Source organism: Neodiprion pinetum, chromosome 4, assembly GCF_021155775.2.
Source record: "Neodiprion pinetum isolate iyNeoPine1 chromosome 4, iyNeoPine1.2, whole genome shotgun sequence".
Classification (NCBI taxonomy): Eukaryota; Metazoa; Arthropoda; class Insecta; order Hymenoptera; family Diprionidae; genus Neodiprion; species Neodiprion pinetum.
In genome coordinates, this window is record NC_060235.2 from 38111938 (window position 1) to 38129188 (window position 17251).

Consider the following 17251-nt stretch of genomic DNA (forward strand, 5'->3'; position numbering starts at 1 on the left):
GTTTATATTTATTCCATTTATTTGTTTGTTTATTTTATAATTATAACTCAATATTAAATTCATTTACGCGTGTTATTGTATTTATATGCATTATAGTAATTGTTATGTGTTCAATTCTTAAAAATATATTATTGTCTTTCGATGGAAATTTTGACGCACCAATTCTTCCACACAATTTAAAATTTCATACTCGACGTATGTATAATTATTACTTTTATCAATCGCGCAATTTGCGCTGCACGTATACAAAAGCACTTTTGCCGGATTATAAAACCGCTTAAAAAAAAAAGAAAAAAGAAAATCGCACAGCTTCGAATTCGCGCTCATCCGGTGTCCCGTAGCTTGCGAAATGTGTTCGCATTCGTTTGGCAAAGCGCGTGATGGGAATAGCGATTTTAGAATCGAAAAAAGAGATTTGATTTGGTCTATTTATAATACTTTTTTCTCGTCTCCAAACAAATCTACAGCGCTTTAGGAAAGAGCCGAGATTTTGCTTCGTTCGTTTAATTGATTTAATTTATTTATTCATTTATTTTTATTCGTTGATGCGCACTTTATTATCATACGTCGTTGTCGTGACAGAATCCGATCTTCCGTCGCGCGAGCTGAAGTCTCCTCTTGTCGATAACGAAATCCGTGACACAAGCCTTGATCCCCTCGTGTCCTGGCTTACCGCCGATAAACAGTTTCCCGTTGGTCGTCAAGAGCGTCGATTCGGTGGATACTTTCACCGGTGGCAATTCGTCGATCTGTATTACCGTCGCCCTCCGACGTCGCGACGCTTTGACGTGATGAAAAACGCCGTCGTCGATTCTCGCCTGAAATTTCAAACGATTAGCAAGATGAAAATTTGACGAAAAACTACGACGACGCAAAGCGATCTCTGCATTTCGCGACTTACTCGACTCCTCAACGTCATCTCCTCGGTTTTGCTCTTGTACGAAAGCACCACGTGTCCTCCCTGCAACGACAACGCCAAATGTTCGGCCTTCCCTCTTCCTATCCAGGCAATCAGTCCCTCGGGATGAGTCGTCCTCAGTCTCAGTTCAAATTTGTTCGACTGTTGGCCTCTTCGTCTGAAAAAATGGCGTTGCTTCATTCCAGGATTATTCGAGTTGGAGAGCTTTCGTCATCGTCATTCGATGAATTTGCCCGCGTAAAATGCGTTTCCAAGATCACAGAGCACACATATATATGTATATATATATATATCATTACTCAGCATTACAAGCGTATAATATATGTATATATATGCAAGTATTTTGCCACGAGCACCATAAAGTAAAAAAAAAAAAATTATTTCACTCTCTCTCCTTTAGCAATTGTCGTGAATTTTTTCTAAAATACCACCGATGAAAAATAATCGTTAATTACTGAACATACCAATGAAGAAACGAGATTTGCACCTAGGTTCTAAGCGCTAAGGAAGGCCTGCGGACTCCGCGAAACGAGCTAACAGCGAATACAGATATCGGTGTAAACTCACTCAGTGTAATCGTAACTTTCGTACTCGTAGTCGTCGTCATCTTCAGGATCGTACTCCGAGTATGACTCGTCGAAATACTCGGCAAAAGTTGTGATGTTAGTGACGTTAGGACTGGGGCGTGTTCAAATTGGTTAGTAAAAGTTAGCCGGGTTTTGTTGCACAAAATTAATTCAACTGCCGGCCCCCCCCTCTCCCTCTTGCCCCCCCACCCCCCTCCTGCCCCCTGAACCGTTTCCACTTTAAAATTCGTAGACTCTACAGCCGGAGCCGAGTTTGATCCAACTTTTATCATTAGTTAGTTACTGCAGATCCAACTTGTAGTGAGAAATTTAAAGTGAAAACCGGAAGGAGGGAGCCGGCCGCCAATGCTGCTTTCTAAGGATCGCTTACCTCCTGCCGTAACGGTGTTTAAATTGCAAAAAGTTGTCGCCTCTGAATCTGACGGGTTTCTCGGATATCTCGCTACTCGAGATGTCGTATCCCGTGACTGGAACAAAACGATATGCGTAAAACACTACTCGGACACTTTCTGTCCATGGATTTATAAAGGCGGGGAAACCTGGGGAAAACCGATTTTTTCAATTCGATTGGGATTCGTCCTACTCGAGAGTGTGTGAATCAAGCTTTATTTACATTTTTTTTTTTTTTTTTTGTTTCATTAAAATCGATTAGTGGCAGACATTTTTATTGGCAATAACCGCGAACGTTTCGTTGGATGATATGTTTGCGGTGCTCACGGTATCTCGAAAAAGAAAAGCCCAAGCCGATTCAGTTCAAACTTGACTAGCATAAACTTGGACAGTTTGTCCTCTTCGCCACGAGCCCGATTCTTTTTGCAACTGTCCGATATTTGCCTCAATTACCTAAATAATAAAGTTGCAACAAATTTTACCAAATCATCGAATTCCAATTTAAAACGATTGTTATTTTGTTAAAAGCAGAAATTTGGATTCCGATGAAGAGGGTAAACTATCCAGGAACACTGTCTCTAAATTCGAGGTAAGTCCGAAAAGCAATTTTCGAGACAACGTGGAAATTGCAACTTTATTGTCAATAACAATGCTCCCTCATTACCGATTGTACGTGGTAAAAACAAAAAAGAAGAATTGCATTCGATTCTCGATTTATACGTAGTTTTGAACGAAACTAAGCCCAATCGAATCGAACAATCGTTCGTCGAGATAGACAAGTTCCCAAAATCCACCCCTTCACTCGTGTACACTTCCCGATCCCCAATGTCTCGCCATCTTTCGTTTACTCACAAAATTCGCAATGAAGACCGTTGTACCCGGTGACGCATTTGCAGAGATAACTGTTGAGCAGGGGCAGACAAATGCCGCCGTTGTGACAGGGATTCTCGTTGCTGGGACACGGGAGACCGTCGTAGAGGACAGCGTTGTGCTGCGTCACGTTGACGGCGAGGTTCTGGTAGGTCCTTCCGTTCACCATCAGCCTCTGAACGGCCCCAACAAGTCCGGTCCAAGCTCCCGCGAGCTTGTGCACCTCGTGCCAGTGCCTGTAACATCACGAATTAGAAGTTCGATTCGCGTCGCTTCGGAGTCTCGGCTCGCCGAGACAACCTCTCACCTCACGCCCCCGATGTACAAGGGCATCTCGAGGTTCAGCTCGGTCAAAGGACTTCCGGACAATCCCCTGGCGACGGTACCGTCGTTCAATTGCAGAAGACCTTCGCGGCCGAGTCTGCTGATTCGTACGCAGTGCCAAGTGTCGAGACTGACCGGATCCGGCGAGGTGATGTTAGCGATGCCGCTACCAAGGTTGAACCTGAACTCCAGCCTGCCGTGGACCAGGTTCAGGCTGATGAAGTCGCCCCGGCCGTTGCTAAGCTGACCGTTGTAGAGAAGGAGACCGTCGCTCGCTCGCGAGAGGAACCACATCTCGATAGAAAAGACCTTCGACACCCCCTCCAGGCACGGTAGCTCAAGGAAACCATCACCGGAGAGCTCGGGTACCAACAACTCGTTGAGGTCAGCGTCGACTGTGGAGAGACGTCAAGGGTCAAGGTCGTGACGAAGGTGAAAAGGCTCCAAGAACCAACGTATAAATCTAAACTCACGAGTCTCGCAGTGTCGTCCGGTCCTGCCTGGTGGACATTTGCAGACGTAGCCACCCTGCGGCAGGATGTCGCATGTGGCGCCATGCTGGCAGGGTTCGCTGATGCAGGGGTCGAGGGACTCCTCGCAGTGCTGCCCGGTGAATTCCGGGGTGCAAACGCACTTGTAGTCACGGACCTCGTACTTCTCGACCGCGTAGCTGGGTCCGTAGCCGTTGGTGAATCCATCCTCGTACTCTAGGTCGTAGTCGAAGTCGCAGTTCAGTCCGGCGCACCGTTTACGGGAATTTTTCCTTGACCGTTTTTGCTTCATGGGAGCACAGTGGGTACCCTTGCAGACGAAGCCCTTGCCGACTTTCCTGCCGCAGTTTTTGCCCCTGCACCTCTTGGTGGTCACTTTCTTCTTGCACTCGTGGCCGTCGCACAGATCTTCGTCGAAGATCGGTTGACAGGTGGCTCCGTTCTGACACGGCAAATTAGCGCAAGGATTTTCCCTGCACTCTTTAACCCTGTGCGTCTCAAGTACGTCCTTGTCGTGACCCACGTGAAGGTCGACCACTCGACGGTTTATCTCAAGCTTTTGAATGCAACCGAGGAGACCGTGACTGGTTCCGATGTTATCGCGGACTCTGTAAATACCAAAGAGTTTTAGCAACGGTGGAAAATCGTAGCGGTAACCGAGGCTCACTTTGTGTAATTCGTCGGCATGCTGCCGACGAAGGTGTCCTGGTTCAGGTCCAGGGATTCCAGCATCCCCTCGCTTTGTCCAGTGACGTCGTCGCCGCCGTTGAAAATCAGGACGCCGTCCTTGCGGTACCGCTTAGCCGTCACCTTGTGGAAGGTCTTCATCGTCGCCTTTTGCGGTGAGGTCAGGACGACCGGCCCGTTGCCGAGGTTGTACCTGAACTGAACGTACCTGGGGAAAGAAGCGCAAGCGTCGATGTAACGCCGACCTTTGAACAAGGTCGAAGTATATTTACCCGTCGACTATCGCCAGCGACACGAAATCCCCCGATCCGTCATTCTTCTGCTGATTGTAAAGGATGATACCGTTCTCGGCGTAGGTCTTGAACTCCACCTCGATGCTCAAGGTGTGGTAAGCCTTGAGCCGATTCATCCTGACGAAGCTCTTGCCGTCGAAGGACGGCAGGTCGTAGTCCCGCTTGTCAATCTCCGCGTCGCAGAGAAGACCGGTGAAGTTTGGTCGGCACAGGCAGACGAAGGTCGCGCTTGGAAGATCGACGCAGGTGGACGACATGTGACAGGGGTAAGACAGACAGGCGCGAAACTCTTGCGTAGGCGATACGGGAACGTAGTTTGCTGGTGGAGTTTCGAGAAATTTTTAATACCAAGAGATAAAATATCGGACGACACGTGTAAGTGGTAAGAAAATCCGCCAAGGATCTCTGACAAATTCAATTTTTCGCCAACACACATTCAAGTGAAGAAAGGCTATACTGTCAAGACATATTTAGCCGTGATAAATAGACGAAATCCTTCAGAGACTGAGCTTATGAACCCTTCGGTCGGACAATGTGCCAAGAAACATGTCGCTATGAAGTTTCCACCTCGTCGAGCCAATCCCATGATCTTTGTTTCTATTTTCACCTCCACTTCATCGTCACCGAAAAGGAAGATATCCCAGATCGATATCTCCGATTCGATTTCTCTTGCAATACGTTACAGTAGACTAAAAACTAAGCGGCACGTATTTTTTTAACTCTGTTATTAAACACTTTAAGAGGGTAAAACCACCCTCCGAAGCGCGGCATGTCAAGGAGTGATTTGGCGGTTTCACCCACAAGAACATAATATGTTTCAACGAATCCGACTGGAAAAGTTCTCTCGTAACGAGAAATGAAAAATGTAATTTGCCAATGAAAAAAAAAAACAAAAAAAAAAAGATATCGACCCTTGACACGCTTTACTTTGGAGCCTGGTTTAACCCCGTTAAAGCGTTTAATGGCGGATGGAAAAAAACACGCGTCTCTTAATTTTTGGTATACTTTAAAATATTGCGAAAGAAATCGAATCGGAGCGATCGAGGTGGTATACCTTCCTTGCAAGAGCCACCAATTCCCACTCACCGAAGCACTCCTGCCTGTCGCTGGTCTCGGCGTATCCCTTGGAGCAGACGCAGCCTCCGCTCATGCACTCGCTGTTCGGTATCGTGCAGTCCTTGTCGTCGCTGCACAAATCACCGAGAAGGGCGGTCACCACGCGAATGGTGGCGGGAGTCGGCCGGTAGGAAGCTGCGACCCCTTGAATGCGAATCGATAGATGAGAAGTGGCCGCGAGCCGGACGCTCGAACGAGCTTTCGGGAATTCCAAGCACTCACCTTGCTTCAGGTTCTCTCTGTCTATGGAGATGGTCTCCTGGTGGGCTCTGTGGGTGTAGTAGTACCTGGAGTCCGGTTCGGGAACCAGAAGATGTCGGGTAGATTTTGACAGCGGCGAAATCGCGGCAGCTGGTTGAGTGTACTGAACGGCGGTGAAGCGTTTTACCGGAAAATCGGTGTTCACCATTGGGTCGTCTGAAAATGGCGGTGAAAATTAGTCGCCTTTCGGTGCGAGACGCATCGCCTGTCTTTCCGAACAGAGAGGGTTGGGAGGGGATTGCGGAGAACGATATATTGCGACATCTTCTGCGCGCGGTGAGATTATTAGATTAGGAAGTGAATATCGTGACGTGATAGCGAGAAAAGCGCGAGGCAGATTAGCGAAGCCTTCGGCTAAGCTTTTCACCTCCGAGTTTATTTTCATTCGTGTTTCTTTCGCGCTGTGCAGAGCTTTGCTGGGTAATTGCTCGGCGGACAAATATACTTGCAATTTGGTTCTATACTGATGGAAAGTCTTTCGCGAATACGTAATATCTTGTCTCGGAATCCCTGTTTGGCAAAGTGCAGTGTAAATATTTTATTTCCAAAGCCTCGTCGAGTCTTCGTCTTTGCACGAACGCGCATCAACCGTGATCCTACAGCCTTTTTTAGTGCGATGACAGAAAGAATCGCTCCTTCTTCGAGATAAACGCTCCAGGGATCAGGCCTGTATAATTTAAAAGAGTCGAAGCGGAGCTTTGCAACGATCCGCGGATCGCGGTAGGCCGAGGGATTTAATGTAGTTTTAATTACATTTCAATTTGAAGTAATTCTCTGTTGATTATTTGCCAAGCTCATTGTTAGATCGCTTCATATTTATTTCACTTTATTTAATTCCTTTTTCTCTCACTCCCTCTTTCCTTTTCCTCCCCCAGGCGGGCATTTATGGTATTCATTTCCTCGCTTCGCCACGCTCCGGGAATTTGCGCGGACAAAAGACACGAAGTCGTATACCTATATATGTAAAAGAATAAACGAACCCGGGGAAAAAAGGGAACAAATTTTTGCATACTGGTTTACAGTGAAAAGAAAAGAGAAAAAAAAAAAAGAAAAAAACAATAGAGTGAAATTTTGACCAGAAAATACAAACTTCGTAATTCTGCGGGTGCTTGGACGAAAGGCCAAAAATATTTGGTCTATGCCTGCGTCTTTAAGAAAGAAAAAAAAAAAACCGTCCGTTCACCCTCGAGATAATTAAGCGTCCCAGCCAAGAGCCCGGAGTCTCCCTTACCTCAGGCTACCCGGACTTAATTACTTATTTCAGAAGCCCGGGAGGACGGATTGTTCGGTTAAATCAATAATCGTGTCAAGCCGCCGAGCTTGCGTTTAGAATGAAATTTTCGAAGGCTAGGGAGTAAAAAATTCATCCGATAAATGATCGGGACGCAATGTCGGAATGGCCTTCGCCAAACTTTGAATGATTTATGTATTCCCATCGATTACACGCCGTGTTATTTATAATTGCTCAAATAACTTGGACGGGCGCGTTTCGTACGCGATAAATAAATGTCTTCCGCGGAGCTAGAAGAAGGAGTATCGAAAACCAATGATGGAAAGAATAGGAAAAACTCTTACAGGGACGATGAGGAACTTCTTCCGAAGAAGCACGTTGCAGCGGTAGTAAATGCTTTTCGTAATCTAATTTATGTTCAACTTTCCACGGGCATGTGCACGAAGCGGAGTTGGCTTACTTTTCAAAAGATTGACTCGAAAGAGACCCGGCACTCCGGAATTGCAGATGGTCCCCAACCCCCGGCAACGGGAAGCGAACGGAAACGAAACAGTGGCAATAGAAAATAACCAAGGCAAAGAATCTCCTCGCAATTCGAACTGCGGATTTCTCTTATAAATACATATACATATATATGTATCTTTTTTTTCTTATTTTTTATTTTCACTCCGGTCAGAAGCTCCCGTCGCTTTATATCGGCAAATTTTACTCGTTATTTATTTATACAACAGAGTCTATTATTAGATAACGACTTTTTACCCGAGAAACTTTTCATCACGTTGTAGACGTTGTTATTCCTCCTTTCAACGGATGTATTCTGTAATATTTCCTCCATTCGTTTCGTTTTAATTGTCATTCCTTTCACAGAAACAAGTTCGGTTCGTTTATAATAATAATAATAACAACAACAACAACAACAAAAATAATAATAATGAATCTCGGTACGGCAGGTCGAGGATCGAGGTAAATTCATAAATTATTTTGTGTTAAAAATTAGCGAGCGTTTATTGGTCTGGATATGATTATACAAACGTACGGTTAAACGTGGATCACTCGAGTACTTCTCTCGCGATATGAATAATATATAGGTGATATATATATATATATACATATATACTATCACATCGCGCCCACATAATATCGAACTCCCTGCTATTCTATAGGTATGTGTATATACATATATATATATACTCACAGTAAACACGACAATTCTGATGAAATTTTTCTTTTCTAACACATAGAGCATGTATACGATTTAGTTGTTTTTTAGTTCGAGACATTGAGAAAAAACGCCGAAGAGGTCGCATGTTTTTTTTTTTTTTGTTTTGTTAGTAGTGGAGGATGTAGGGACCGGATCGGTAGGGATTTCTTTCCGTGAACACACCTCGACAGTGGCCGAATGCCTGGGTAACGACGTCGGCCTGATGCCGACAGGCGTAGAGACGGAGTTCGCACTCGTTGTCGTAGGTCTGACCGTCGCTTCCGCAAACCGGAACCGTCGGCACGTCGGTGGGACAAGAAGATGGACAGACGCAATGCGGTCCACCGATTTCCGAGCAATGGCCGCCCGAGTAACACTCCAGTTCCTCGCAAGATTGAGGCAGCGGCGGAATCGTGTCGGCTAAGATATACGAATTAGTTTCTCAGAGGCGTCAATTTTCATTCGAGAAATGAATCCGGTTTGTTAAATTAAAACCGCTGCACGAATCTCTCGACGTTTTTCAATACTCACTAACGATTTACCGGTTTCTGCAATACCTGAATAACACCCGGTCAACGTCAAGACCTTGTTGTGATCCGTGCATATCGTGCATTTTTGTCCCTGAATTTCGGGCTTGCAGACACAGCGACCCGTCATCTGTTCGCAGTCTTCTCTCACGGAGCCGAAGAGCGAGCAGCCGCACGCTGAAATGAGAAGTGAGAATTGCAATTTCGATGTTTGAACAAGATGCTTCCGAGCTCCTCGGAGTTATCCTCAGGTATTTTCAAGCACTTTGCTACGACCCGAGATCGAAAATTCAAAGGTCAAGCTTCGAGATCAGAGATATCAGGGCTTGGATAACGAGACACTCCAAAGAGACGTTTCTTACGAATGCACCCGGGGTGTCCCTCGCTGATTTTGGGCAATCCCCAGTAGCCGGGCATGCATCGGTCGCACTTTACGCCCCCGACGCCAGGCTTGCACTCGCATTGTCCAGTTTCGGGGCTGCAAGTGTCGGCGATGCTTCCGAGTCTGTTGCACCCACAGAGGCTGGGACATCCGGCCCCGTCCGGACCAAGAGCGGCTGTTTTTCCGTCCGGACAGCAGCCGTGCCAAGAGTCGGAACATTTCTGTACCTGGACACCGGGACCTGGAGAACAGGAAAAAGGAAAACGGTTCGTCTCGCGTTTTGATCGAGTCTGGGAAGTCGCGTCTCGGCGCTAATTTTCTCGAGCTGAAATAATTCATCCCCCCTTTCTTACCTTTTTTGCAACACCGTGCGAACCGCGTGGTCTGATGACAGTAACTCATGCTCGGACAGTCTCTGCGCTGAGGACCGCTACCACAGTCGTATTCACGACCCTCGGAATCGACCAGCGGAGCGTCTCCGTTGCAGGGGCGAATCTCCATGCCTGATTTTCGGAGAGATAAATTCTTAATTGATGGACAATCATTTTCTCGGTGCACGTGTGTAATGGAGAAAAGCTGAGATGTAGACTAGAAGATATACTCGTGATACGAGGCACTCGCACCTTAGGGTGTACAGAGCAAAGGGAGAACACGATCATCACGATCGACTGTCGAAAATTTATTAATTAACAACGGCATTGAAATCCCATGAAATGTACTCAGCGTTAGATGAATTCGACCTCTGTGTGTATACCGTGTATATATGATCGCGTTCTTCCCATAGGTACGTGTTCTCGATACGTGTGTTTGATTACGAAGCTAGTCCCCGTCACGTGCAACATACCCATGCGTCTACATTTCACCGAATACTGAATGTGATTGTGCGATACCGTGTAAGGGAGTAAAAGTTATTCGGTTAGTTAAGGATCATGCGATAAATACGCCTGCGGCATGCTTGTATTACGTTAAGGGAAAAAGGGATGATACAAGAGGTAATTTATAAGCGGATTAATCGGACCTTGGCAAAGATCGAGGGGTCGAAGCCTGAGTTCCTGTTGCCTTTGACAGGCCTCCATTTTCATCGCGCATAGTGACGAGTAGGTCCTCAGATCGCTACCGCATATAGGTCTCATATTCTCGGCGGATATCGCGGCGCAGTCGAATCGGCAACTGCACCTCGGAAACCTGTCCGGACCAAGTTCGCAGGTCGCCTCAAAGTCGCAGTGGATGTCGCGGCAGGCCTCGCGTTCCTGGCTGTTTCCACCGTCGAGGTTGGTGCTCAGTCGCGTCACGGGTGCCGTTGATATCGTTGCTAATTGCGATACGGGGCGTGTAGAAAACGGAATATAGACAGCGAGAAAGAGAGAGAGAGAGGGAGAGAGAAATGTTAGGCGATTAGTGAGGCGGGGTTAATCGCGAGCGTCAGCTGCCGCTTGATTGGTAATATCGGGGTCACGGGATGCTCTCTCTTTTGCTTATTTCAACCTCGGGGGGGACGGATGAATCAATTTGAACTTACTGAGAGCCGCCACCGGTGACTTTTCCCCGCAATCACCGTAGAAGGTGACGTGAAGGGGCGGCAGGAGCGGGTCCCGATCGCAGGCCGATTTCTGTAGCTCGCACTCCGAGGGGTAGGTCTTCGCGTCGCTGCCGCAAACCGGTTCCCCGACGTCGTCGGGGGGACAGGATTCCGGACAGATGCATGCGCCCCCGACGCATCGAGCCCCGTTCTCGCAGTGAATCCCCGCGCAAAGTGCTGGATGAATTAGTTATCGTGTCACCACCCTGTCTTTCCTCCTTCGTGTTCATTTCTTATTCATTTTTACCCCAGTTGTATTAATGCGTTTACGTTATACATAAGTTAGAGAGGAGGACTGCAACCACCGGCTGACGTTGTGTTACAGCTACTGTACCACGCATGTATATATAGACAATCGACACTTGTTGCGTGTTGGTAGAACGATATTTTCGCTAGGTTTGAAATCAAGTACCGGGAAATGAAAATTTTCCATTACGGCTCCGATGTCGGGTCGCAATCGATGCAAGCTTTCTAACCTATAGCCCGTATTTAATTTTAAAAGTCTTCCTTAACCATTTTCATCGCACTACATCGATTCCATGTGAAAATATTAACGCATCGCAGCTTGCAGTAAGTTGTTTCTACTCTTGTACTGGTACAATTTACCCGAAACCATTTGCTGACCGTAGAGATCACGATAAGTTCTAGGTGCCGTATTGTTTCGGAGTCGTGCTCTTGTGTAATTTTACGTTCATTCTCAATTTTACTCCGAACACGTTAATTATCGGTGAGAGAAAGTTAGGAGATAACAAAAAAAAATTATCACGGAACGAGTGACGACGGAGTTAAATTGTGGCCTTGGGCTTGGTTAAGGCTTAAAGCTTAGCAATTCTCAACAATTTTCAGGGAGTTTGCATCTGTTTTTTCTTACCGCAGTCCCCTTTGTAGCTGACTACAATCAGCGTCTGCGAAGCGCAGGATGCCTTCTTCAAGGCGCACTCGCTGAAATACGTCACGCCGTCGGTACCGCAAACCGGCATCTCCACCTGGAATTACAGAAACAATCCGCATTAAGGATCAAAGGAGACCTCATGGGAATGTCGAGTTTCTCGTAAAATTCGAGTCAATTTCGATGGATGTTTGATGCTGAAAAAAATTGACAGACATACGCAAAGAAGAACCGGCTAATATTTCAATCGAAACTCGTAGATAGGAATTCCTTCTTTTTTTGTTTCGTTATTCTTGAAATTTGTGTAAGAAGATAGTGATAAAAAAAAGGGTTAAACCAGAAAATGAACATTATTTGAAATCAATTCATTTCGTTGAATGAATACGGTAGCAGAATGGCGAAATTGACGACGTACGGATCAATCGATTGTTTCCTCTTTTGTGCACAAAACTCGCCTCTCAGGCATTGAATTATTTACTGGACAATTCACAGATCATTGTAATTATTCAAATGAAATATCTCGAGCTTTCCGCGTCGACGAAGGTAAATATATAATAAACATTAATCACGATAGAACAACGCGTTACGTATACGTATATAACGCGACGTTTCAATCACAGAAAAAAAAAACCGTAGTAAAATCAAACGTTTTGCGCAATAGGATTAAAAAAATTAAATAAAAGCATTTGAGAAATGTTTGAAACGTTGCGAAAACTCGGCGAGAGAAATTCACCTACTTCCGACACTTCAGACGCTTTGAGAATTGCATACTGCAGTTATACGGTGAAACGGCACGAAAGCGTAGCAACGTCACGTGTGTAGAGTTCGTAGTTGAATAAAACTGTCGATGTTCTAACGGTGGGAATATCCGCGCAGTTTAAAACGCTGCAATCTGCGGGATGCACCGTGGATCGAGTCGATGGCGAAGCCGCGTGACAATGGGGCTCAAAACAGGGAACAGAAGGGGATAAAAGGCGAAAGGAGAAGAGCGCGGTTTCTGTGGGTAAGGAAAAAGTAAAAAAACAAAAAAATGGCGAGTCTGGCGCCCTGCGGCTTGTTTTGCTCCTGCGGCCAGAACCGCGTCACTTCGGCTGGATGCTGACTCGCCAGATCTCTCTCCTCCCCTTTCAGCTCCTGCCACGGTTCCCGACGTACCTTTTCCGCCGCTCTTTAGTTCCCCGCCCCATCGATTGGCATTACGGTGAAACCACGTAGCCGTCTATAGACCGGACAAATAGCGGTGTACAGCGAAATCGGACGCGGGCACGAGTACGAGGCGCTTAGGGAATCGTTTTCGCGACGTTCACGACTCCGCGCCTGCAGGACTGGGGGCGGCGATACTCGACGGGAATACGAGATGATTTACTCAGAGTTTTACACGGGCTTTGTCGACCCACAGCCTCGTTCGCCAACTCTCGCGTGTGCTCCTGCATCGCGAACAAATCGTCCGTTTTTCGTACAGGCGAAAAATTCACCAAAGGAATAATTTTTGTCTTCCCCGAACCTGCACATATCTCGCATCGACTAACCGCGCCGACGAAGGCTGTATTTTTTTTTTTTTTTTCCTTTCTTTCAACGCTCAAGAAAATTGCAGGAGGATCTTGTTGCGGCTTCTTTATCGAACCGCTGCATGCATGCGACGCAAATTGCACGCAAGGACCGTTCAAAGCTCTGACAAAATTGACACCCTTAACCCGGTTCAAGTCCGTCCCACGATTCCAGTGGCTTTATTTCACTGTGAAATGATAGGCTTCGAGACTGTATCAGTGGTCCTGATTAAAATGCTTTTTACTTTCATTCGATCGTGTGAAAATCGTGAATTCGGATTCACCGTTTTGCGGTCAGATTTTTAATCGTCGCTGATCAAAATGCGTAATTTTTTTTTTTTTTTTTTTTTTTACATTCAAAAGTGTACTTTCACATCCAAACCGGTTCGATAGTATCAAAAATGGAAGACGATGTGAACGTTTTTTTTTTTTTTTTCACTGTAAACAGACTTGAGAAACAAAAGTAAAACATTTTCACATTTTCTGGAAACCGAATCTCTTCGAATTCGCCATGGAGTAACTTGAAAAAGCACGTTAAGCAAGGAACGTTGCTAAGATTGTGAACCTCAGATTTTATCCGCGAAAAAAGTTGGGAGTTCAAGTTGAAATAAATTCTTACCGCATTGTCGCAATTCCATGGACAGACACATCTGGCCTCTCCGCTGCTGTCGCTCTCGCATTCGGCGTAATGGTCGCATTTCTTATTCTCGCAGCCGTCTGGAACAGAGAGTATGAAAGAGAGAGAGACAGAGAATGAGTCGAGCGGAAGGGCGGTTTGATTAATCGAGTGAGCGAACAAACAACGAGCACAAGTGGGCAGGAAGGCGGATGTTTGAAGGGGCAAGACGGCGATATCGATTCTAGCTCGAGGATTAAACCGACGGGGAGGCGGCACAGAGGGTGCGAAATTATCCCTTTACACAACCGCGGCAAAACGATCGTGTCACGCCGGGTGCATTTTGCTCGCACAGTTTGCACGAGATACACGATCGCGATGATCGGCTTTTTGCTATAAAACAGCGAAATTTGTCCCCGCGCAACGCGCCGCTTGATTGGATACATCCTGTTTTGCGTTATCGGTATCCCGGCTAGCTTTCCATCGGCTTTGTTATTAGCTCTGTGTACACGGTTTTCATCCCTTATCCAAAACCGATCGAGCCTTACGACCGGTCTATGCAAATATCGGTACACCAATGGTACACGGACAGGGTAAATAATCGTTCGCGATTCCGACTGGCCGGTACGATCCTCTGACGGGAAACGCGTCCGCTTCCGTCTGCCGAAAGTACAATACCGCGTAAAGAATGAGGAAATGTTCCACGTGTCGGGTCGGCTCTTGATGATCCCATCCTCGATCTACTCTACAGAGTTTCGCACGCGAAGCCTGCTACACTCAAAGGGTTTTGCCGGAAAACTAATGGACAGCAGGCGCGGCTCGTTGTCGGGTGAAAAAAAAGTTTTTGTAAAATGCGAGACTTTGAATGGAGAGGGGAAAATAAAGGAGAGCACTTCGGGCAGCGTTTCGCAAAATCGATGTACAAGGGCTTGCGAGTATATTCCGTTGAAAAATTCCTCAGAGCAACCTTCGCGTTGTTTCGTTCGAATCTTGAGGTCGATTATCAGTGTGACATAGATCAGAGCCCGTGAAACGTCGACCAATTTGCGTGATCGTGAAAGAATAAATTATACATCGAGATCCTTGCGGGCGGAGATGATATCGGAACGATTTGAAATTGCATCGTCGCTTCGCGTGATCGAACTTGTATTTAGAATTCATTGAAATCCGGTGCGAATCTCGCAGGCTGGTGGATACTTGCACAGCACGCGACAACTCAAACAGATGCATAGATACAGCCACGGGTTCGACGCCTCGGGGGAATGCATACAGACTGCATTGCACAGGGTGCACACGGAGAGGGTGTCTCGTGATATGGATGAGACGCCGTACGTTTTCATCCTGGGTCTCTTGCAGCGATGCCTTGGAAAAGAAGGAGCAAAAAGTCGTGAATAACGCGGAAGCGAACGTGCAGAACGTCGGATTTTCGCACCTCGGGCACCGGGTTAAAGGGTTTCAAAATTCATCCCCCAAAGTGAATATTAGTAAAAAGAAAAAAAAAAAAAACAATAACCAAAAACATATAATAAAATAAAAGAGATTTATCGTCGCAAGAGGCTTACGGCTCGTTATTTTTTTTTTTTTTTCTCTTTCTGACACAGCAAAATCGTCGAGTTTAGCCGTATGAAACATGCGACAGATTAAAGAAACATTCAAAAAATCCCTGCCGGATTGTCAACTAGAGCGGAAGAGAGAGAAAGAGAGACAACGTTGAAGCGCGTGCGCGTGTAATTTGCGTTGCAAATGAACCGTGGCTGCGGACGCCCGGCATGCTTTCACCGAAAGAGCCGGAGGGTGAATATATGCCAGAGAGTTAAATCGGTCAACCCTCGGCAAGCGGGATTTTCCCGGAGACGGACAGCCGGTCGACGACGGGTGTAATAATCGGGGTTGATTTTTTGCTTTGGGGGTTTGATAAATGTTCAGATTTCATTTTGCTTCGGCAGGGCGAAGATGAGAGCGAAGAGACGTGGAAGGTACAAGATATTACGTACAAGGTAGGTACGACGGATATGTACGCGAACGGCGAAAAGCTCTCTCCACTCCCGCCGCCATACCGATTCAACAATAGAATTTTGCTTTATTATTTTCCTCGCCAAGGAATGGGATCCCCGCTATGCGGAAGAACCCACGGTGCCGTATTTACAATACCGTCATCCTCTCTCTTTCACTCATTACGCTTCACGATCTGTCCTTCTGCATTCGGGGTATCCCTACAATACCCGCCCCGTTGGGTTTCGAATTAATTAAGGAGCGGCGGAGGAGATTTTCAGGAAACCGTATAATATAACGTACATTTTTTAGTAAAAAAGACAAACAAAACGAGATAAAAAAAAAATAAAAAAAAAAAAACCGCAATCCGCCAGACGAACCTTGAAAGGAAAGAGAAAAAGATGGACGAATTTACGGGCACCGTTTTTCACATAATTGTGCAACTATATGCATAGATCTATTATACATTGGAGGTTCTTGCTGAATCGCAAGGTATTCCCGACATGCTAGACTTTCTTGATCATTCAGGACTGATCGTAAAAAGGACGAACTAGTTTCGCGAGTCCGCAAGCATTATTGTACCTGTACCTTTATACGTGTATACACTGCGTACGTATATGTATGATACTTACTGCACAATCCTGTATAGAGAACTCGGATTTCTCTCCGATGTTGACAGGCCTCGAGGCGAAGTTTGCACTCGTTGCCATAACTGATACCGTCATCGCCGCAGACAGGGTGAAACTCGGCCGAGCAAGTGGGACACTCGCAGACCGCGTTATCTCCGTTTTCAGCGCAAACAGCGCCCCATTGACAAACCTGGAAATTTCAAGATACATGCGCCGACATTAGTCGGAATATCACGAGATGCACTTCGATTTCTAACTCCGTTTCGAAATCGGTGAAGTTAACTTTGCTCTCAGGAGCAAGCAATCAACGCCGTTGCATCATCGACTCGAACACGGCGAAAGACATTGATCGTTAAGTCGACACGCCGTCGGAAAAGTTTTCACGACAAGAAAGATTATAACTGACTCTTGAGCGGACAATTTCCCGAGTTTCATCCTTGTCTTCTTGTTACTTCGACTTTCGAGGATATGATGCTGCACGATGACGCGGAATGGGGAAAAACAGAGAGAGAACCGTCTGTCGGAGGGTCTCAGAGAGCGTTTGAAAGGCGTAAAGACGGGCTTAAAGCGACTCGGGATGAATCGGCGGGACAGTCTGAATCAAAAGTTAAGAATAGAGCGGTCGCGGCTTGAAGAATCTCGAGGAATGCTATTTGTCGACAAACATTGAAAAAGTACCAGAGCTTGTTAATTTTTCAAGGTCCCAACTACGAAGCCTCC

The 17251-nt window shown here is 46.2% G+C and overlaps 1 protein-coding gene across 11 annotated transcripts in view; it reads right to left on the reverse strand.

The window, feature by feature from the left end:
• Nucleotides 1-17251, reverse strand: part of LOC124216367 (agrin) — a 319987-nt gene continuing 302736 nt past the window's right edge. For 3 of the 11 annotated variants that reach the window (XM_069135295.1, XM_069135296.1, XM_069135294.1), the window contains 19 exons: nt 16535-16721; nt 13914-14011; nt 11730-11844; nt 10799-11035; nt 10298-10591; nt 9633-9782; nt 9260-9520; nt 8928-9074; nt 8554-8790; nt 5648-6094; nt 4541-4880; nt 4249-4476; nt 3564-4189; nt 3074-3485; nt 2749-3002; nt 1877-1973; nt 1487-1597; nt 902-1076; nt 2-818 (listed from right to left, as the gene is read on the reverse strand). In XM_069135295.1, the coding sequence (XP_068991396.1) occupies nt 561-818; nt 902-1076; nt 1487-1597; nt 1877-1973; nt 2749-3002; nt 3074-3485; nt 3564-4189; nt 4249-4476; nt 4541-4880; nt 5648-6094; nt 8554-8790; nt 8928-9074; nt 9260-9520; nt 9633-9782; nt 10298-10591; nt 10799-11035; nt 11730-11844; nt 13914-14011; nt 16535-16721 (4674 nt within the window). In that variant the 3' untranslated portion in view covers nt 2-560. Of the gene's footprint in view, nt 819-901; nt 1077-1486; nt 1598-1876; nt 1974-2748; nt 3003-3073; nt 3486-3563; nt 4190-4248; nt 4477-4540; nt 4881-5647; nt 6095-8553; nt 8791-8927; nt 9075-9259; nt 9521-9632; nt 9783-10297; nt 10592-10798; nt 11036-11729; nt 11845-13913; nt 14012-16534; nt 16722-17251 lie in introns of all 11 variants that reach the window. The other 8 variants (XM_069135301.1, XM_069135300.1, XM_069135302.1 and 5 more) reach the window with 6 other exon arrangements.